The sequence below is a fragment of the Lissotriton vulgaris genome, chromosome 3_2 (assembly GCF_964263255.1).
Source record: "Lissotriton vulgaris chromosome 3_2, aLisVul1.2, whole genome shotgun sequence".
NCBI classification, from domain to species: domain Eukaryota; kingdom Metazoa; phylum Chordata; class Amphibia; order Caudata; family Salamandridae; genus Lissotriton; species Lissotriton vulgaris.
The window spans coordinates 10934216-10954333 of record NC_141690.1 but is presented as its reverse complement, the minus strand read 5'-3'; the positions used below and the strand labels follow the sequence as shown (position 1 = coordinate 10954333).

Here is a 20118-nt window from a genome sequence, read left to right as displayed (position 1 = left end):
CACCCTATATGACCACTTCCTGTGGTGAGTGAGCATAGTCATTCCTAGTTTCACCAAAAACAAAATAGTGAAACCCTTCCTTGACTGTACACTTCAGGTGGGCTAGTCTGTAAGTGCGACACGCCTTCTGACTAACTAATGTTCCTACCTGCTGTGGTGCTAAATGGGCCTTGGGCAAAGAGTGGCAATCCCCAGGCCTGTTAAAGGCAGTAGGGACTTTGAAGCCTCTGGCCTTGGCAAGGGAATTTGATAGCCATCCTGCTCCAGGAGGTGTTACCACCTTCCTTAGGAGCAGGCATTGTATCTGGCCTCTGAGAGCTTGGGCTCTTAATTATCGGGAGCCAGAAACTTGTCTGTGGTGGCAGGCTGGACAATACCAGTCAGCGAACACACTAGAGGGCTAGTAGGTTTACAAGGGGCACCTCTAAGGTGCTCTCTGGGTGCATGTCCTAATAAATCTGATTCTGGCATCCGTACATATTTATTAAGATGAGGTCTTTAATACCAGTCATGTAGTAGGGTAACTCGTAATGACCAGTGCCCAGTATATGTACTCAAAGTGGCTTCCTGGACACCTGTAATGGCCAGCAATGGAACTGGGCATCACATGCAATATAATGCACCCTGCCTTAGGGCTCTAAGGCCTGCCGTAGGGGTGACTTAAATACATTGCATGCAGTGTACCTGGGCATTGCACTTAGGGAGTTTGAAATGTCATGTTTTCAAAATGGTTTGCACCATGTCACGCAGCTTGCGATGGCAGCCTGTGTGTGCTTTGTGTGTGGGTCACTTTGGGTGACATAACACATGCTACAGCCCTTCGGGATCATTAGTACCCATGACCTGGGTAGGAAGGGACTTACATGGATGCTAAAGTCCTTGCCAATTGGGTTGGAATTTAACAGAAGTGAATATTTAGGGAAAGAGCATTTGACACTGCCTGCTCTCTTACTAAGGATGGAGTTAAATTCATATTGCAATTTTTGGAGTGTAAACCTATATTGGGGATCATTAGAGGTAATAAAGAGTCTTTCATGTTTCGCAATTTGTTTTTGTAATTCTTTAATGGTCGCATTGATGGTTTTGTTGTCATGTGCCATAATAGAAATCGTTACCCCCCTAATATAAGCTTTAAATGCATCCCATCTGTGAATCAAAGAGGTAGAACCTTCTGGATTAAATGAAAAATAATCTTTAATGGCTGTTAAAGGTTTTGGTTTGTTCTTTTCATTTAACACAATACCAGTGTTCATTCACCACCTAAGTTGTTTAGTATATGTTGATTCTAAATTCAAAAGTAATGAAATCGGGGCATGGTCAGAGATATCAATGTTACCAATTCGAGGATCTGTAGCAGAATAAATTAAGTGTCTAAAAATTAATAAGCAATCAATTCGAGAATGGGAGCTATGAGGGTTGGAGAAAAAAGTAAAACTTTTTTCTGTGGGGAAATTATTATTATTATTAATCTCCATATATCTACTAATTTAGTGGTTTGAATAAAAGCTTTGAAGGTGAAATACACTTTAGAAGGATGACATTTAGTAAGAGAAAGTCTATCCAATAAAGGATCAGAAATTATATTAAAATCCCCTCCAACAATTAAAGGAACATTTCCAACCTTTAAGACTTCTGTAGCAAGAGTGGACCAGAATTTAGGATCATCTGCAGTAGGACCATAAACATTTAATAAAAATAAGAGTGTATCATGAACTTTAATTTTTGCTAATATATATCTACCATCAGCATCAGAATGTTTGCTTAAAATTTGACATTGTAATTTTTTTGCAAACAGAATAGGCACACCATTTTTCTAACCAGTAGCAGGAGTAGAAACAATCATATTAACCCATTTCTTTTTCATAGAATCTAAAATGTTGTCGTCAATATGAGTCTCCTGAATAAAACAAATATCACCTTTATACCTTCCTAAGTAATCTAGATTTTTTGTACGCTTAACTGGATGACACAATCCTTTGACATTTAATGACACTACTTTCAGATTATGAACATTAGCCATAGTAGAAAAGAAAAAGAAATGAAATCCAGAAGAAAGGCGTAAGAGAAAGAAAAGCAGAGGAGATACAGGATGAGAAAAAAGAAGAGAAAAAAGTAGTTCCAAAACAAACCAAAGGATAGAAAAAAAGAAAAAACATGGAAAAAACGACAAACGGAATACATAAATGTGAAATGTGAAACGCACACACGGTTTACACGTATTGCCGGAACCGCTGGAGCCCTACAGAAGAAAATCTTAGTATCCTGTCAGAAAAGGCAGAACCGTTATAACTCAAGTATTGGAGTCATGAGTATCCATTGAATGCTGAGACTTCAATAAAATGTTTCAAATCTTCAGGACGTTGAAAAGATTTGGAGAAATTATCCTTCCAAATACGCATCGTCGATGGGTCAAAAAGTCCATACTTGAAACCAAGATGTCGAAGAAGAGGACGGAAAGCAGACAATTCCTTGCGAATTGCAATAGTTTCTTTGGCAAAATCTTGATGAATAAAGATCTTATTTCCATTAACCATCAGTGAAGGAATTTCTTGTGCCGCTTTTCTGATTAAAACCAAGTGATGGTGATGAAGAACCATAAAGATCATTTGTCGTGGCTTGGAGTGATGAGGGTTTCGATGGGAAGGAATCCTGTGGGCCTTATCTATTTCAAATATTTCAGGAAATGTAAGCTGCAAAAGACCAGAAAGCATATTTTCCAAATATAGTCAGCAGTTAGCTCCTTCAACATCTTTAGGTAAATTAAAAATGCGAAGATTGTACTGCCTATTGCGATTTTCCAAATCCAGCAATTGAGAACACAAAGGTGAAATTTTTGCCACTAGAGGAGTGAAAGTGTCAATTTTAGCCTTATTATCCTGAATTTTAATTGAATTATCTGAAATTTTCATGGATAAACTAGCCATTTCCTTGCGTAAATTATTTACTTCTGACGCAATGGACTCTGTATTAACTTGCAAAGCTTGAATCTCCTCTAATATTACAGATAAGGAAGGCTCAGATTACTCCACAATCTTAGATTTAATAGGAGGTGGGGAAACGTGCTGCCTCCTTTTATTATTAACAGTAACTTTATTTTCCATTTTCTCAAAGAACAAGAAGTAAAATGGAAACTGCAGAAATGAAAGAATCCAATCCAAAATGCAGCAAATATTGTGGAAATGAGTGAAAAACAACTGGTGCAGCAGCTAATATCAGCTGGGGGAGTGGCTAGGCCCAAGCCAGGCCCTTTCTTAGAATTGCACTCCGGCTGTACCTCAGAGCTGGGCTGGGGCCAAGAAACAGTCTGTGGAAAAAGCGACTTCCAGGGCTCCAAAAACGGCGAAATTCGCAGCACAATTTACATGGGCAATCCTTAAACTTTCCGACCGCTTTGCTTGTAGTCTCTGACAGGAATCGTTGTTTTTATCGACCAAAAGGGCGCAAAAACGCGCTAGAGTAGGAGCGTGGCGGCCATCTTTGTTCGCGCGCTCATGCGTCTCACGAGGCCTTATTTTTCAACAAAATAGTTTATTGGATTCATAAGACACTTGGTTGTTGTGAGGTTACACGTTCTGACATTGTGAAGGCAAAACGCCATTCGATCCCAGAAATTTGATTATATTGAAGTCAATTTAAGCATCCCACCCAAAGTTGACTCAATATGGGATTGAAATTTACTACTTTGGAACTTAACCGCCCTAGAGACACCGGGGACCCAGAGTGGGGACTTTTTATTGATTCCTTTGAGCTCTGTATATTTCAAGAGATGGTGTACCACTCCTGTGTATAGGTCTGTATTTATATGTCAATGCCATCTCTAGCGGCCATCTGGAAGACATTCTGGAGGCTTGACAATATGGGTCAAACTATCATTAAATTATCAGGTTAAGAAGCTAGTAACTGATTCTCCAAACATTTTGGTTATAAGGGGAGTTATAGTGTTTATTGTTAACATCTATGATAGGACCATTAGGCAAAACATCAATCAATCAATCAGGGGGTTTATAAAGCCCGCAACTCACCTGTGAGGGTCTCAAGGCGCTCTGGGGGGTAGGCAGCTATAGCTCAGTCGAAGAGCAAGGTCTTGAGGTCCTTACTGAAGATGTGCAGGTTAGGGGAGCATCTGATGCTGACCAGGAGTTCGTTCCATGTTTTGGCTGCGATGTAGGACAGAGCCCTTCCTCCTGCTCTGCTTTTGCAGATGCGGGAAATCTCCGCTAGGGCGAGGTCAGCGGATCGAAGAGTTCTTTTGGGTGTCTGTAAACAGACTCTATCGTTGTGGAGGGATTTGTAGGCGTGGGTGAGAAGCTTGTAGGTTATTCTCTTCTCTACCCGATTCCAGCTCAAGCTATCAATTGAAAATGACCCAGATAAATCACTGCTGATATTTGTCGGGGACTTTAACATTTGAACCTTTGGATAACTCAGATCATAGTATCACAAAGGAGGCAGATAAAAAAGATGAGGAATCATCAGTCTCGATTTGCCACCAATAAAAAAGTGATCAAAACAAGTTGTTCAATTAACAGGATTAAGCGTCAAATTAGGCCTTAGGGCATGTAATGGTTAACAACCCTTTGGCTTAGGGGTCGATTATGATGCTGTCCGGAAAGCATTCCGACCAACTCGGTTACGGAATGGTTTCCAAACTAATCGTATTTGGGGAGTCCTACCAACCGATTACAATGTGTCTGGATGCTTTTTGATACAGTTCGGTCGGACTCCTATTGACTTCAATGGGAGCCTGTGTTCCTGAATGAGAACACAGGCTCCCATTGGAAAAAGTGGTGGGTGGGAAAAACCTTGCACCCTATGGCGGCCACCCCATGGTGCCTGCCATAATGTGCATGCATGAAAAGGGGAGACCCAAGAGTACCCCCCCCGGGCCCGATTCAGAGGGCCCTGGGTGAAGGGGTGCCTTCTATGGACCCCCAAAGTCAGATTCCAACAGCCGTTTCATCTTGAACAAACAGATTTGGAAAGGCTGTCCAAACCTGACATCCTAATCGCTCAGTTGGAAACGCGCTCCGCAGACCGCAACAATACAGCTTCGAAAGACTCGGTTTCTCCGAATGCCTTTCAGAACAGAGTCGGAAAGTACCAATGCCTTCCAGCCATGGTAATTGCTCGTCCGGAAGAGTGACCGAGTTGGTCAGAAAGGTGGGTTCCGAATCGGATTCGGACAAATCTCATGCCGTTAGGAGCCCTTCCGAAGGACATCGTAATCGACCCCTATGTTGATAAACACACATATAAGAGCACTAATTGTACAAGCAGAATAGGTTATATCATGCTTGATGTTCAGCTTTGGCCCTTTATGAAAGATATGGTGATTATTGAATGTAGAGACAGTGATTACAATGCCCTGAAAATTTCTTTGAAAATTGTATTAATGTCTTTTCCGAATTACGTATTATTAATGCAGTTGGCAAGATCAGCCTATCAAATAAAATGCATACATTAAATGGTCTCAAGAAATGTGTCGCCTGGACCTACCGCACTAATACATGGAAAGATAACGCAGGCATTAGACACATTATCTATGGCCAAAGGCAGTGATATTAAATCTTGGGAAGTAATAGCATCTTTTCACAAGAACCTCTACGATGATTTAAGAGTCTTATGAACCTGGGAGATAAAATAAATAAGAATGCAAGTCAGGAGTAAAAGCTGGCTAAATAAAAAATGTAAGGATGCAAAACTTTCTTTACTCGAGTCAATTAAGAATAAGGGTCTGAATGACATTAGATATGCTAGGAAAAAACTCCAAAATAATTCAAGAGCTGGCAAAAGCTGAATGAGAAAGGGTGATTTGGCAAGACTTAACTGTAGCAGCTTAATCAGGAAATAATAAAATATGTTGGCATATAGTTGCCCAAAGTATCAAGTACGAAACCAAAAAAGTAGAGCTCTTCATTCAGCCTCAAACTTGGGGAGACCATTTCTAAAATGTCTATTCAAAATCTGTGATGAACCCACTAAATCTATTACCCAGAGACTGTCTGAGAGGGATGGTCTTGCTTAATCCCTTAGTAGTTTCTCTTGACGAAACCTATGAGGTTATGCTCGGCACTACCAGTGGGAAGGCCCCGGGCCCAGATAAAATCCCAGGTGATTTATACATCTCTGACCAGCAATCCTTGGGGCTTTATATAAGTATTTTAACAAATAGCATTCTAGAAGGGGCTGCTATTCCGGATTCGTGGTGCCGGACGAAATAGTGCCTATACATAAGAAAAGTGCATGTGATGATCCTTGTAATTATATATCAATAACTTTAATTAACAGTCCGCAAAAAGTATTCTGTCAACGGGTATTGAATAAATTACTGATATGGACAGACGAAAATAGGATCCTATCGGACTTGCAAGCAGTATTCCGAACTGAATCCAGCACTTTAGATCATGTAGTATTTATTGGAAAACAGTTACTTTAGCCAAAGGGTATCTATATGTTGCATTCGCTGAACTTCAGTCGGCTTTCAACCCGATCCCTTGTGAAAAATTGTGGACGGTATTGAAGGATATTGGCCTTCCAGACAATATTTTATCTATGTTAATTAGGTTTCATAATAATAAATTATGCCCAGGTAAGTGGGGACAAGTCAACTAGAAAAATAACAGTGGCGAAGGTGGTGATGCTGGAATGTCTAATGGCCCCTATGTTATTTTATTTATATATTGATGATGTGGTGTCATTTTTTATATCCCCGAGGGCGCTCCAGCTAAAATTGGCTCTCTGAAAGTCGCAGCATTGTTATTCGCAGATGACACACTCTTGATCTCTAAGACGCCTGCTGGTCTACAGGTCTTGATTGATCGACACATGGATTTTTGTACAAATAGGGGGATAGAGTAAAATATTTTAAAAACCAAATATATGACCTTTATCCCCTACAAATTATATCAAGCCACATCAAGAGCAGGATCGGATCAAATTGAGACAGTTTACAACTTTGATTATCTTGGCGTAAGACTTACAAGTGATATGACTTGGTCACCCCAGATTGCCAAGAGTGCCCTGAAGCTACAACATGAAACAGAGCTATATAAAAAAATGTAAGAGGTCAAATAGTCAAACAAGAAACCCTGCTTTGGAAATATATAAGTCAAAAGCAAAAAGGTCAGCACTTCATGGAACGGAATTGTGGGGAAATGTAAAAGAGAGTACATTGACTGTAACAGAAAATAATTTTCTGCGGGCCCTAGTGAGCCTTCCCCAGAGGGCTCCCTTTTGCCACTGTCCATTGATTTGGGTCATCATCCTGTTGCACATGTTTTCAAACTAAGGCCTGTCTTATACTGGCGTACACTACACCACACACGAGAACTAGTCTCCTATAGATTAGTCCGAGAATATCTTCGATATCTAATTAATTATCAGGCAAAGCCTACGCTTACACACATAAAAAACTCTCTTTATCAGCTAGGGTTGGCAGAGCTTTGGAAAAACCTGACGAAGACAACTTGAGTAACAAAGGCTATTCATAAAGAAAGATTTGATTACTTTTTATTGGAGAAGGAACTGTGCAACTGCAAATAGGGTTCACTTACAGATACATTTTGGATGTTAAATGCTTCCAACTAAGTTTTCTGCATGTCCTGGAATGGGGGCAGCAACTGACGACTGTCCGGCATGTAGGAAACCTCCTGAAATGGTGCCCATCTGATTTTTTCTGCGATGCTTACAATGCCCAACAAAGAAAATGGATTGTACTGATTGTTAGGCAACATTTAGAAGGCCTGAAAATCCTTAGATCAAGCACAGATGGTTTTATAGTTTATAATGTGGCCACGTTTTTGATTTCTGTGTGGATTATATGAAATAAACGTTCTACTCCAGTGGTGATATTTATCGAATTATAGTGCACTTTAACTGTATGTACTATTTTTACGATTTTAGGAATGTATTATATTTCAATCTTGTATTCATTTAATTCCTTCTAAATATGTGTTTTAATGATCCATATTTTATTATTTGATTGGCAAATTAAATGTTACATTGTGTATTCACAATATTGATTATGCTGTGTTTTATGGATTTTATCAATTGAATTGATTGATATTGTGTCGGTGGATGACCTTGGCCAGAGGGATCATGTATTCGTTGAAGAGGTGAGACTGAGTGATGAACCTTGAGGGACTCCGCAGATGAGGTTGCTGGGTTCCGAGAAGTAAGGTGCCAGGCTGACACCTTGTGTTCTATCTATTAAGAAGGAGCATATCAAACAGACAACAGGTCTTTGGATACAAATCTTGTACAGGTACCTGATGAGAATGGAGTGTGGCAGCATGTCAAATGCTGCAGAGAGGTCCAGGAGAATGAGGGCTGTCATGTTTCCTTGGTCAAGGATCATGCAGATGTCGTCTGTGGTGGCAATGAGTGCTGTTTCTGTAATGTGGTTAGTCCTGAATCCTGACTGCGTGGCATCATGGAGCTGGTGGTTGCTAAGATGTTGGTTGATTAGTTTCTCTAGGATCTTTGCCGGGTATAGTAGGAGGGAAATGGGTTTGTTGTTGGAAAGTGTGGCTGGGTTAGCAGATGGTTTCTTGTGCAAGGACATGACAATAGTATGTTTCCAGTGGCTGAGAATGTGGCTGAACCAATGGAGACATTGAGGATGTATGTTAGAGTTTCACTGATTGGTAGAAGTGCTTTGGTGAAGGTGTGGTGGGGCAAGGGTCAGCTAGAGACCATGAGTGGATGGTCTTCATGGTAAAAGTGATTTCAACAGTGGTGATGGCAGGTCACAAGGTCAGGGTTTGTTCAGCGACCTTGATGGGAAGTTGAGTTGCAGCGGTAATGGGGTCCAGTTGAGGGTCGAAGTTGCTGTACCTGGGGGTGATTTTATTACAGAAGAATTCCGTCAGCTTGTTGCAAAAGGCTTGTGAGGGATTGATGTTGCTGGAGGTGGCAGGAAATGCAGTGAAATCTCTTATGATGGCAAAAATGTCCTTGCTGCTTTTAGTGCTGGCATCAATGTGATCTGCAAGAGCTTGGCCCGTATCTGCTGGTGATAGTGCCTTAGGGGCTGATTAAAGATATCTTTATCTGGGGTGTTTTGACTTGTTCTCCATTTGTGCTCCAATTGCTTGCAGTTGCGTTTCATCAGCATGAGTTACTCTGTTTACCAGCTGACCTGTGGTTGAGCTCTTGCCTTTGGGTTGCGCTTGAGGGGAGCCAAGGTGTCGGCACCTGAGGTGATCAAGCTGTTAAGTTTTTTTTTATGGCTTTCAGCAAGTAGCTGATGTTCTTGGTCCATTGAGAGGGTGAAAGCCTACTCCTCTTCTGAGATTTTTTTCCAGCTCCGGCTCACTGTTACACATTTTAACAATTTACACATGCTATGAAATGCCATGTGGCACCAGCATTTGTAAAACACATATTTGTATCATCCTGCTGCACTTATGGTGCTTCTTCTTATGCATTAATTCATTTGCAAAATGGGCCTTTATGGCTAGAAATATGTGGCTTGTTGTTCACCTTGTCTCCCACGCATTCAAACTTAAGTCCTTGTGGTGCCTTGATGTGGTACTCTGTGAGAAACTAAGTGAAAGGCCCTGCATGCATTTGACACACCATTGCATCAGGTGAAAAGTAAACATCCTTCTTTGTACATGAAGAGACACTTTGCATGTGGCTGTGGCTCAAAAAGTGTCTCAGCTATTATAAAGTGTACCACCCATGCCATTTTGATGCAGGGAGTCAAGACCTAAAAGGGCTGCAATAGGCGGGGTTTGGTAAACTAACATGAAAGATCCCAAGGAAATGTTTCCCATACATATGTCCATTGGTTAGACCATAATGAATGAATGAAAGGTTTCTGCAGTGGAAAGGATATGCAACAGAGCTCACCACTTGTAAAGTAGGTGCAATAGTTGCATTATGAGTAGTGACTGCCTGTAAGTGAGGACAGAATGGAATATCCCATGAGTGCCTCTAAGTGATTGAGTTTTGAACAGCGAGGAAAAAGAGAATGGAGGTGTGGGAACCTGGGGGGGGGGGGGGTTGCAGGAGAGATGAAGATGTAGTGGAATCCAGTGGATGGATCAGAGATAACCTGGGGTCCTATTCCTGCTGCTCAGCGAGACAACAACCACACAATTGGGTCAAAGGCAGGCTGCCGTCCTACTAAATATCCCAAAATGGATGGGACACTAGCCCCAGAAAAGGGCTGGTATGGGTGAGACCCAGCATTCCATGGTGCTTTGGAGGACTGTGGGAGTACATCTTCAGACTTCGTGGTTGACTGTGACTGTGGCTGAACAATTGTGGGGAGTGAAGAAGCGAATAATTCAGTTGATCAGGTCTAGCGTAATAAGCTAGACGTGGAATGCCTATTGACAAGGCTGATGTCAAAAGGATCATGTGATCACTTTAGATTTTCCTACTTGATGCAACAAGTGAGAAAACATTTATTATTGATAGAGGTAGGTGCTCAACTATTGAGAATGCACCCTGTTGCTTTTATTTCATGCCAGGTTCTGTAGATGTTTCACGTTTTTCTCCATCTTCCGTGGCAAGGAGCAATTAGTCAGTAGGAGCTGTTATGGGTGATGGATCCTTGATTCCCCACACAAAAATATGGCACTGATCACTATAAAGTATTGCACTGAAAATAAAAGGGCACACTTTTATCCATGCTCTCTGGGAATGCGCAGTTATCCAGAGTTACTGGTAGGGAGTGGTGCGCCAGATGGAAGAAGCGTTGGGGCAACAGATCCACTTCAATATTACATTGGCTTTGTTGAACATTTGCGATCCTACTGACTTGAACTCCAGGGAACGAACATGGGTCACTTTGGGGTTGATGGTTGCTAAAAGGAATATTGCCCGATTGTGGAGGGCGCAGAACATGTGGCTGATTGGGGCAAAGATATGGATTGGTGTATGGTTACGGAGTAATCCACCTATAAAGCCAGGGGGTGCCCGAACAAATGGACGCAAATATGGTGGCAATGGAATGTCCACAGGAGAGAGATTTGTGAAACCCCGAGATCCAGGGAGGATCCTATTGGTGGGACCTAATTCTGTACAATTGAAACTGTCAATGTCATTTGTGCTAAATATGTTTTAAAGGCCCATTTCATGTGCAACACTTATTACAATCTCGCATGTAACTGTATAGCCTATGTGTAATCCATAATTTTCAATAAAAAGAATTTTAAAAAATAAAATAAAAGGGAACATATGTTTTGAATGAAGGAAGATATATCCTTGGTAAGTTCATGTCAGATGGACATATTGTCTAATATGTAGCATTTTAGATGGTGGGAAGACTGTTCCACCAGACTATTGAATATTTGTGACATTTTATTTTTAGCAATTAATCTTGTGAATTCTTAGTATGTTTACATTTGCATTAAGGTTAAGAATACTGAGTATTTGAGTACCTAAGTGTTTGATTATGACTTATTTGGTTTCAATGTTCATGAGAAGGTATTATTGGAAACGGTGCACTGATGAAGTGTGAGAACGAATTCATTGTTCTGTTCCTACTGAACCTGGACATGGTAGATGGCCAAGTAGCAAGAGTGGGAGCACTATAATGTTAAACTTACCCAGTCTCTACACCTTATCACATGGTTTAAGGTGATGAAGTGCTTAGTATGCACTCCTAAAACAGGTTACATTGCCAGATCAACACCATCACTTATAATGGGGCATGACAATAATGTATAAATACTAAATACCTAGACTGACTTCTCAAGTTATAGATTTTACCGCACTTGCATGACTAACTTCTTTCTTTGTTTCAAATCAGGCTCATGCTCGAGTTTGGCATGACTACAACACGAACTTCCGCCCATCTCAGAAAGGCTTTGTGTCCGTGGCCTTGGGATCACACTGGATTGAACCAGAGAAGGCGAAAGCTACTCCTGAAAACATCAACATGTGCCAGAAGTCTATAGACATGGTGCTGGGGTGGTTTTCCAGGCCCATCTTTGGAGATGGGGATTATCCAGAGGTTTTAAAGGAAAAATACCACTCTTTCTTGCCCAATTTTACAGAAGCCGAAAAGAACTATATTAAAGGAAGTGCAGACTTCTTTGCGTTTTCATTTGGTCCCAATAATTTCAACCCTTCGTACAGTGTACCTACAATGGGTCAGGATGTATCACTTAACTTGAGAGAAGCCTTGAAGTGGATCAAGCTGGAATATGACAACCCCAGAGTTTTGATCGCAGAGAATGGCTGGTTTACAAAGAGTCATGTAAAAACAGAAGACACCACAGCAATGTATCTGATGAAAAAGTTCATCAATGAGGTTCTACAAGGTATGTAAAGCATGTTTGCAAAACTACATGAGCCATCAGAAATGATATGTTCTCTTTTATTAATATGGATGAGATATTCAAGGCCACTCCCACACGGTGGTGTCCCTGGACCAAGGCGGATGACCGCAGCAGTTTGGAATTGTAAGTGAAGGGAGCAGATTGCTGCAACTGCTCACACAGTTCCACGCACACCCTCATGTGAGGGCAACAAATGCAACTCAAGGAGAGTGTGCTCAAATTATACCCATGTGGTGTTTGTTCCATACCGTGGAGTCACAATCCATGTTTAAATGTGTAAACATCTGACTTGCATTGTTGTCTCAGGAAGAAGGCCATCTACTTAATGAGAAATCTGGTGCCTACCATCGCAAAGGGTGACGCTGGTGCATGGCATTCAACCTGCCGCAGGCTGGAAGGCGGCGTCTTCCTTGCAGGGATTCAAACTGAATTCCAGATCACTGGGAAAAGGTGGTAACTCACTGACCCATTTGGCAGCATTTGCAGAGGGACGGCTGCTACAATGCCCACTTCCCTAGAGATGTGCTGTGGACCCTGCAAGGCTAAGAGCTGTTGTATATACAGCAAGGTGACCATGGGAGCGCCACTATGGATAAGGTACCTTCAGCAGATGAAGCAATCATTCACCTGCATTACAGCTTCACAAAACAAAAAAATTATCCTGTTCAAAACTCTGATGAAAAAAAAAAACAGGAAAAGAAAGCTATAAGATAAGGCCTGATGTCCTCAGAGAACACGTGTAGCTCATAGTGCAACAATGTAGGCGTGTGTATGTCTGTTGTATGCCTTACATAAATAAAAGTAAAGGTGCCCGGATACTTGGTCTCTGCCACAGCACAATGTCTCTAGGCATACGGCCAACAAGGAATGAGTATATTCGTAAACAGAATACATCTTTTTTTAGCCATCAGGCTTAATTTATTTTTATTTATTTATTTATTTGAAAGTTTTATATAGCGCGAACAAGATCTTTGCAGATATCAGAGCGCTTTACACAGAGAGGGTACATGATGGAGCATAGTCAAAACAGGTAAGTCAGTAAAGCTAACAGTACAAATAGATGGGGTCAGAGCTAATAGTGTAAAGCAATAATACAGGTAATAAAAATAAGCAAAGGGGTACATGATGGAGCATAGTCAAACAGGTAAGTCAGTAAAGCTAACAGTACAAATAGATGGGGTCAAAGCTAATAGTGTAAAGCAATAATACAAGTAATAAAAATTAGCAAAGGGGTCGAGCAAGTAGTACAGATCTGTGCAGATTCTTTAAGAGTCCAAAATAGTAGTTCAGGTGTATTTAGCCATGAGGATAGCTTTTACTTCTTTCTTAAAACGTATAGTGGAGGAGATGAGCCTGATTTCAGGAGGGAGTGAGTTCCAGATTCTGGGTGCCATTCCTGAGAAGGAGCGTTTATAGGTTTTTTCCTTCCGAAATCTTCGAGGCTTCAGCAGAAGATTGTTTGTGCCTCTAGTGCTTCTAGAGCCCCCAGGGATTGTCAACTTCTGATTGAGGTAGCCGGGTGAGTTAAGGTGTACCGCCTTGTGTGTCATGCAGGCAATTTTCAAGTGTATTCTGCCTTCAAAAGGCAGCCAGTTCAGGGATTTCAGGTCAGGGGAGATATGAGAGTGCTTTTTTGACCCCGTGATGAGTCTCGCTGCAGCGTTTAGGGAAGCTCTTAGGGGTGCAGTAGTGGTAAGGGGGAGACCGCAGAGGGCGATACTGCCATATTCTATTCGAGGGATGATGACTAGTGCTTGTACTGCAGTTTGGAAGTCCTTAGCTGGGAGGAAGGGTTTGAGTTTCCTCAAGGTATTGATTTGGAAGTTCGCTCCCTTAGTTGCCTTGCTGATATGTTGCTGCATGTTGAGATTGGTGTAAAGTGTTATGCCTAGAGATTTTACTGAGTCCACGATGGTGGGTTGGACATTGAGTGCGGTTAGGTGCTTAAGCCAAGTTTGAGTGGTAGAGATCTTCGCTGGAGGTGAGATCAAAAGGAACTCTGTTTTCAGAGCATTGAGTTTGAGATGATTATGTAATTATGTAATTATGGAAGAATTTTCATTGTGTTATGTTCTTTCACTGTGATCTTGTTTTATTTTGGATTTTTTAGAAAATTGTGCATCTGTCTAAGTTACTACTATTCGTTCATTTTAGTAAAAAAAGGTATATTTTCTAATGTTTAATCTGTCTCCAGCTATTAAATATGAAGACGTAAACGTGTTTACTTATATACCCTGTGGTCACTTCTGATGTTCAATCTATTTGCACCTATTATATAGTCACTTCTGTTGTCTTATCTGTTTGCAGCCATTAAATACGAAGACGTAAACGTGTTCGGTTACACCGCGTGGTCCCTCCTGGATGGGTTTGAGTGGCAGTTTGGGCACAAAATTCGGCGCGGCTTATATTACATCGATTTCAACAGCAAGGAGAAAGAAAGGATTCCGAAATCCACGGCTCTGTTTTACAAACAGATTGTGCGGCACAACGGCTTCCCTTCCAGAGATCCCTCGGAGAAGGTGCGAGGCCGCTTTCCCTGTGACTTCTCTTGGGGTGTTACGGATTCTTTCCTCAAGGTAAGAGGCCGGGTCTGTAATGCGCATGCTCAAGAGCCGTAAACAGAATGCTGTGCTTATATCGGTTTTATGAGAGAAGCATAGGTCAAAGTAATGCTCGTATTCTCTAAATAAACCTCAGAAGTCAGAGGATTGGAAAGCCAAGGTTCAAAGTCCCATGTTTCTGAAGACATGACATAAAGCACCTGTACTGTTTTTCTGCTGGTGACACAGACATGCCCTATGAGCAGCTAAACGTCACACTTGAGGATGGAGTAGTCTGACCTTGACTTGACCTTTCCTGTGGAGAATTAATATGCTGCAAAATGTCATATGTGGTGCCATGCGCACATGCATGATGTCATCAAAATCAAACACGGCATTTCATTGACTCATTTAATGAGCGTCAGCCATCGGATCCTTTTCTGCATCAGTGAACGAAAGTCACAGTGGCAGGCTTTTTAAAAGTTGTATTGGAAGGCCTGAGATTTTGAGGACTAAAGGATTTTGACGGGCTTACCTTACAGATATGTTCTGTCAATCAATTAATCAATCAGGGGTTTGTTAAAGCGCGACTACTCACCCGTAAGGGTCTCAAGGCGCTAGGGGTGGGGTGGGTGGGGGGGGGTGCAGGTTCCATTCCATCAAGGAGGGGGTCTGTCGAAGAGCCAGGTTTTGAGGTTTCTTGCAAAGATGGGGAGCGATGTGGTCTGTCTGAGGTGGAGCGGAAGGGCGTTCCATGCTTTGGCCGCGAGGAAGGAGAAGGAGCGGCCTCCCGATTTGGTCTTTCTGGTGCGGGGGGCCACGGCGTAGGAAAGCTGGGCTGATCGTAGGGTCCTTTGGGGTGCGTGGAATTTGAGTCGGCTGTTCAGGTATGCTGGTCCGGTGCCGTGGAGGGCCTTGTGTGCGTGGGTGAGCATCTTAAAGGTGATTCTCGCCTCGACGAGGAGCCAGTGGAGTGTGCGCAGGTGCTGGGAGATGTGGCAGTGTTTTGGCAGGTTGAGGACCAGTCTTGCGGCAGCGTTCTGGATGTTCTGTAGCTTGCGGATGAGGTTTTTGTTTATTTCGGCATAGAGTGCGTTGCCGTAGTCAAGTCTGCTGGTGACCAGGGCGTGAGTGACTGTCTTTCGGTGTTCGAGGGGGATCCATTTGAAGGTCTTACGAAGGAGACGGAGGGTGTGGAAGCAGGAAGATGAGACAGAGTTGATCTGGCGGTCCATTTTGAGCTCGGAGTCCAGGATGATTCCCAGGTTGCGTGCATGGTCTGTGGGGGTTGGCGAGTTTCCGAGGGCGGTGGGCCACCAGGTGTCGCTCCAGGCATCGGGGTTTGGGCCCATGATGAGTACTTCTGTTTTGTTGGTGTTTAGTTGCAGGCAGCTGTTTTTCATCCATTTGGCGACGGCTTCCATGCCTTCTCGAAAGTTGCGTCTGGCGGTGTTGGGCTCGTTGGATAGGGAGAGGATGAGCTGGGTGTCGTCTGCATATGACACAATGTTGAGTCCGTAGGTTCTGACGATGGGGGCAAGTGGAGCCATGTAGACGTTGAAGAGCGTCAGGCTGAGGGAGGAGCCCTGGGGGGCTCCGCAGGTGGTTGGCGTGGGGTCCATTAGGAAAGGGGGGAGTCTGACCCGCTGCGTCCTGCCGGAGAGGAAGGAGCAGATCCAGTCGAGGGCCTTGTCCTAGATTCCTGCATCGTAGAGTCTGCGTATTAGGGTGCGTGGGAGACTGTGTTGAACGCCGCTGATAGGTCGAGGAGGATGAGGGCTACTGTTTCTCCTTTGTCCAGTAAGGTGCGGATGTCGACTGTTGCGGCGAGGAGGGCGGTTTCCGTACTGTGGTTTTTTCTGAAGCCGGATTGGGAGGAGTCGGGGATGTTGTGTTCTTCAATGAATGTGGCGAGTTGGCTGTTGATGGCTTTCTCGATGACTTTCGCTGGGAACGGGAGCAGGGAGATGGGTCTGTAGTTTTTGAGGTCGGTGGGGTCCGCTGAGGGTTTCTTTAGGAGGGGGTTGACCTCGGCGTGTTTCCAGTCGTCGGGGAACGAGGCGGTCACCAGGGAGCGGTTGATGGTTTGGCGGAGCATGGGTGCGATGGTGTTGGCGGCTATGTTGAAGATGTGGTGGGGGCAGGGGTCCGTGGGGGCCCCTGAGTTGATTGACTTCATTGTCTTCAGTGTGTCTTCGGTGGTGAGGGTTGTCCAGTCATTAATCGCTGGTTTCCGGGTGTCGGGGGTGGTTGGTGAGGGTTCAGTGTGTTGGTTGTCTTCGTCGAAGTTGTCGTAGATGCTCTTGATTTTGTGGTGGAAAAAGATGCTGAGTTTGTCGCAGAGGTCTTGTGAGGGAGGGATGTCGGTAGACTCGCTGGTGGGTTGGCCGAACTCCTTGATGATGCTGAAGAGTTCCTTGCTGTTGTGTGCGTGGGTGGAGATTCTGTCTTCAATCGCTTTTTTCCTCGTTTCTCTGATGAGTTGATGATGGGCGTTGGTGGCGGCTCTGAAGTTGTTGTGGGCTTCTATGGATTTGGTGTTTCTCCAGGACTTTTCAAGGCGGCGGCATGTGCGCCTGGACTCTCGAAGTTCGGTGGTCAACCATCTGGCTTTCTTGGCACGGGTATTGTTGTTTTTCTTGAGGGGGGCTATGGTGTTGGTGCTGTCCGAGATCCATCTATGCAGGGTTCGGGCTGCGGTGTTGGGGTTGTCGTTTTCCGCGATGGTTGGGGTGGAGTTGTTGAGTGAGGAGGTGAGCTGGTCATCAGTGATTTTGGTCCAGTTTCTTTGTGGAAGCAGGTGCTGGTGTCTGTGGATGGTGGGTGTTCTGAAGGTTAAGTGGACGCAACGATGGTCGGTCCATGGGAGTTCGGTGGTGTGGCTGAAGGTGATGGAGTTTCCTGTAGTGAAGAGGGGGTCGAGGGTGTGTCCTGCTGAGTGCGTGGGCTCGGTCACGATCTGGCGGAGTCCAATGTTGTGGAGGTTGTCCAGGAGGCATGTGGTGTTGGGGTCCAGTTGATTGTCGAGGTGGAAGTTGAGGTCTCCCAGCAGGGTGTAGTTGGTGGATGCGATGGCCTGCGGCGACATAATGTCCGTGATGGAGTTGGCGAAGGGTCCGCGGGGACCAGGGGGTCGGTAGATGAGGGTTCCTCGGAGGGCGGCGGTGGGGCTGGCCAGTATCTTGAAGTGAAGGTGTTCCATCAGTTCTGTGGACTCGTCAGGGAGTGTGCTCAGGCGGAGGCTGGATTTGTGGACGATCGCTATTCCTCCTCCTGGGTGGGTGGGGCGGTCCTTCCTGGAGATCTTGTATCCTTGGGGGATGGCGATGGCGATGTCCGGTCCCGAGGTGGTGGTGGTCCAGGTTTCGGTGAAGAATGCTACGTCTGGGGTGGTGCTGTCGAGGAGGTCCCAGATTTCTGTGGCGTGTTTGTGGAGGGATTGGACGTTGAGGAGGATGCATTGCAGGGTCTTCAGTTCGGTTGTGTTCTTGTGGGCGGGTTGTGCTGGATCCGTGTTCTTGGCGGTGCTGCAGGTGTGCCGGCAGCGGTGACAGCTGAAGGGTCCATGGGTGTCGGCTGGTGATGCTAGCTTGCAGTTGTTGTTGCAGCCTGGGTTGAGTGAGTGGAGTGCTGCTGGGTCGTAGCGTTGGCGGGGCGGAGGTCCAGGGGTCCTGGTGCTGGTCGCGGACGGGCGCAGACGTGCTTGCCTTTGACGCGCCTTCGGTGCACCAGCGGCGCGCCCGCAGCCCGCGCCCGCTCCCGCAGTGGCCGCCATTAAGTAGGAGTCGGGGAGGGCTGGCCAGCTGGGAGGCGGAGGCGGGGAGGGGAGCTGGATTGGGCCGGTCGCGCTGGGGGGGGAGGGGCCGCGGGGGCAGCAGCAGTGGGAAAGGTAAAGGGAGGAAAGAAGGGATAAAGACAAAAGGGAAAATAAGCAGAAATAAAGCACAAAAGAGCAGAGATGCAGAAAAGAGCAGAAAGGTGAAAGATAGAAAGGGTAGAAAAACGAGTGAAAACGAGTGAAGGAGCAGAGGGAGAGAAAGGGAAAATGGGCAGAAATAAGGCACAAAAGAGCAGAGGTGCAGAAAGGTGAAAGATAGAAAGGGGAGAAAAACGAGTGAAAACGAGTGAAGGAGCAGAGGGAGAGAAAGGGAAAATGGGCAGAAATAAGGGGCAAAACAGCAGAGGTGCAGAAAGGTGAAAGATAGAAAGGGGAGAAAAACGAGTGAAAACGAGTGAAGGAGCAGAGGGAGAGAAAGGGAAAATGGGCAGAAATAAGGCGCAAAAGAGCAGAGGTGCAGAAAGGTGAAAGATAGAAAGGGGAGAAAAACGAGTGAAGGAGCAGAATGAAAGAAAGGAGACAGAGGTCCACTGTACCCCCAGGGATGAGGCGCAGGGAAACCTGCGGGTGGAGGAGGGCCTCGATCACTAACACTCAAGAGTGCAGGGGCAGGGGCACCACACTTAATGGTGGAGCTGCGAGGGTGGGAGAGCAATTTCACTGACAATGAGTCAGTGGTCTTGCTCGCCTGTCCCCGCAGTGGCCGCCATTAAGTAGGGGTCGGGGAGGGCTGGACAGCTAGGAGGAGGGAGCGGGAAAGGGAGCTGGATTGGGCCGGTCGCGCTGGGGTGGGGGGGGGGCGGGAGCAGCAGCGGCGGGGAAAGGTAAAGGGAGGAAAGAAGGGATAAAGAAAAAAGGGAAAATAAGCAGAAATAAGGCACAAAAGAGCAGAGATGCAGAAAAGAGCAGAAAGGTGAAATATAGAAAGGGGAAAAAACGAGTGAAAACGAGTGAAGGAGCAGAGGGAGAGAAAGGGAAAATGGGCAGAAATAAGGGGCAAAACAGCAGAGGTGCAGAAAGGTGAAAGATAGAAAGGGTAGAAAAACGAGTGAAAACGAGTGAAGGAGCAGAGGGAGAGAAAGGGAAAATGGGCAGAAATAAGGGGCAAAACAGCAGAGGTGCAGAAAGGTGAAAGATAGAAAGGGTAGAAAAACGAGTGAAAACGAGTGAAGGAGCAGAGGGAGAGAAAGGGAAAATGGGCAGAAATAAGGCACAAAAGAGCAGAGGTGCAGAAAGGTGAAAGATAGAAAGGGGAAAAAACTAGTGAAAACGAGTGAAGGAGCAGAGGGAGAGAAAGGGAAAATGGGCAGAAATAAGGGGCAAAACAGCAGAGGTGCAGAAAGGTGAAAGATAGAAAGGGTAGAAAAACGAGTGAAAACGAGTGAAGGAGCAGAGGGAGAGAAAGGGAAAATGGGCAGAAATAAGGGGCAAAACAGCAGAGGTG

At 44.7% G+C, this 20118-nt stretch overlaps 1 protein-coding gene across 2 annotated transcripts in view; it reads left to right on the top strand.

Annotated features, from left to right (window-relative positions):
• The window catches only part of KLB (klotho beta), a 229994-nt gene that overhangs the window by 98688 nt on the left and 111188 nt on the right, over nt 1-20118 (top strand). For both annotated transcript variants that reach the window (XM_086963974.1, XM_086963973.1), the window contains exons 3-4: nt 11765-12278; nt 14604-14872. In XM_086963974.1, coding sequence (XP_086820100.1) covers nt 11765-12278; nt 14604-14872 — 783 coding nt within the window. The remainder of the gene's footprint in view (nt 1-11764; nt 12279-14603; nt 14873-20118) is intronic.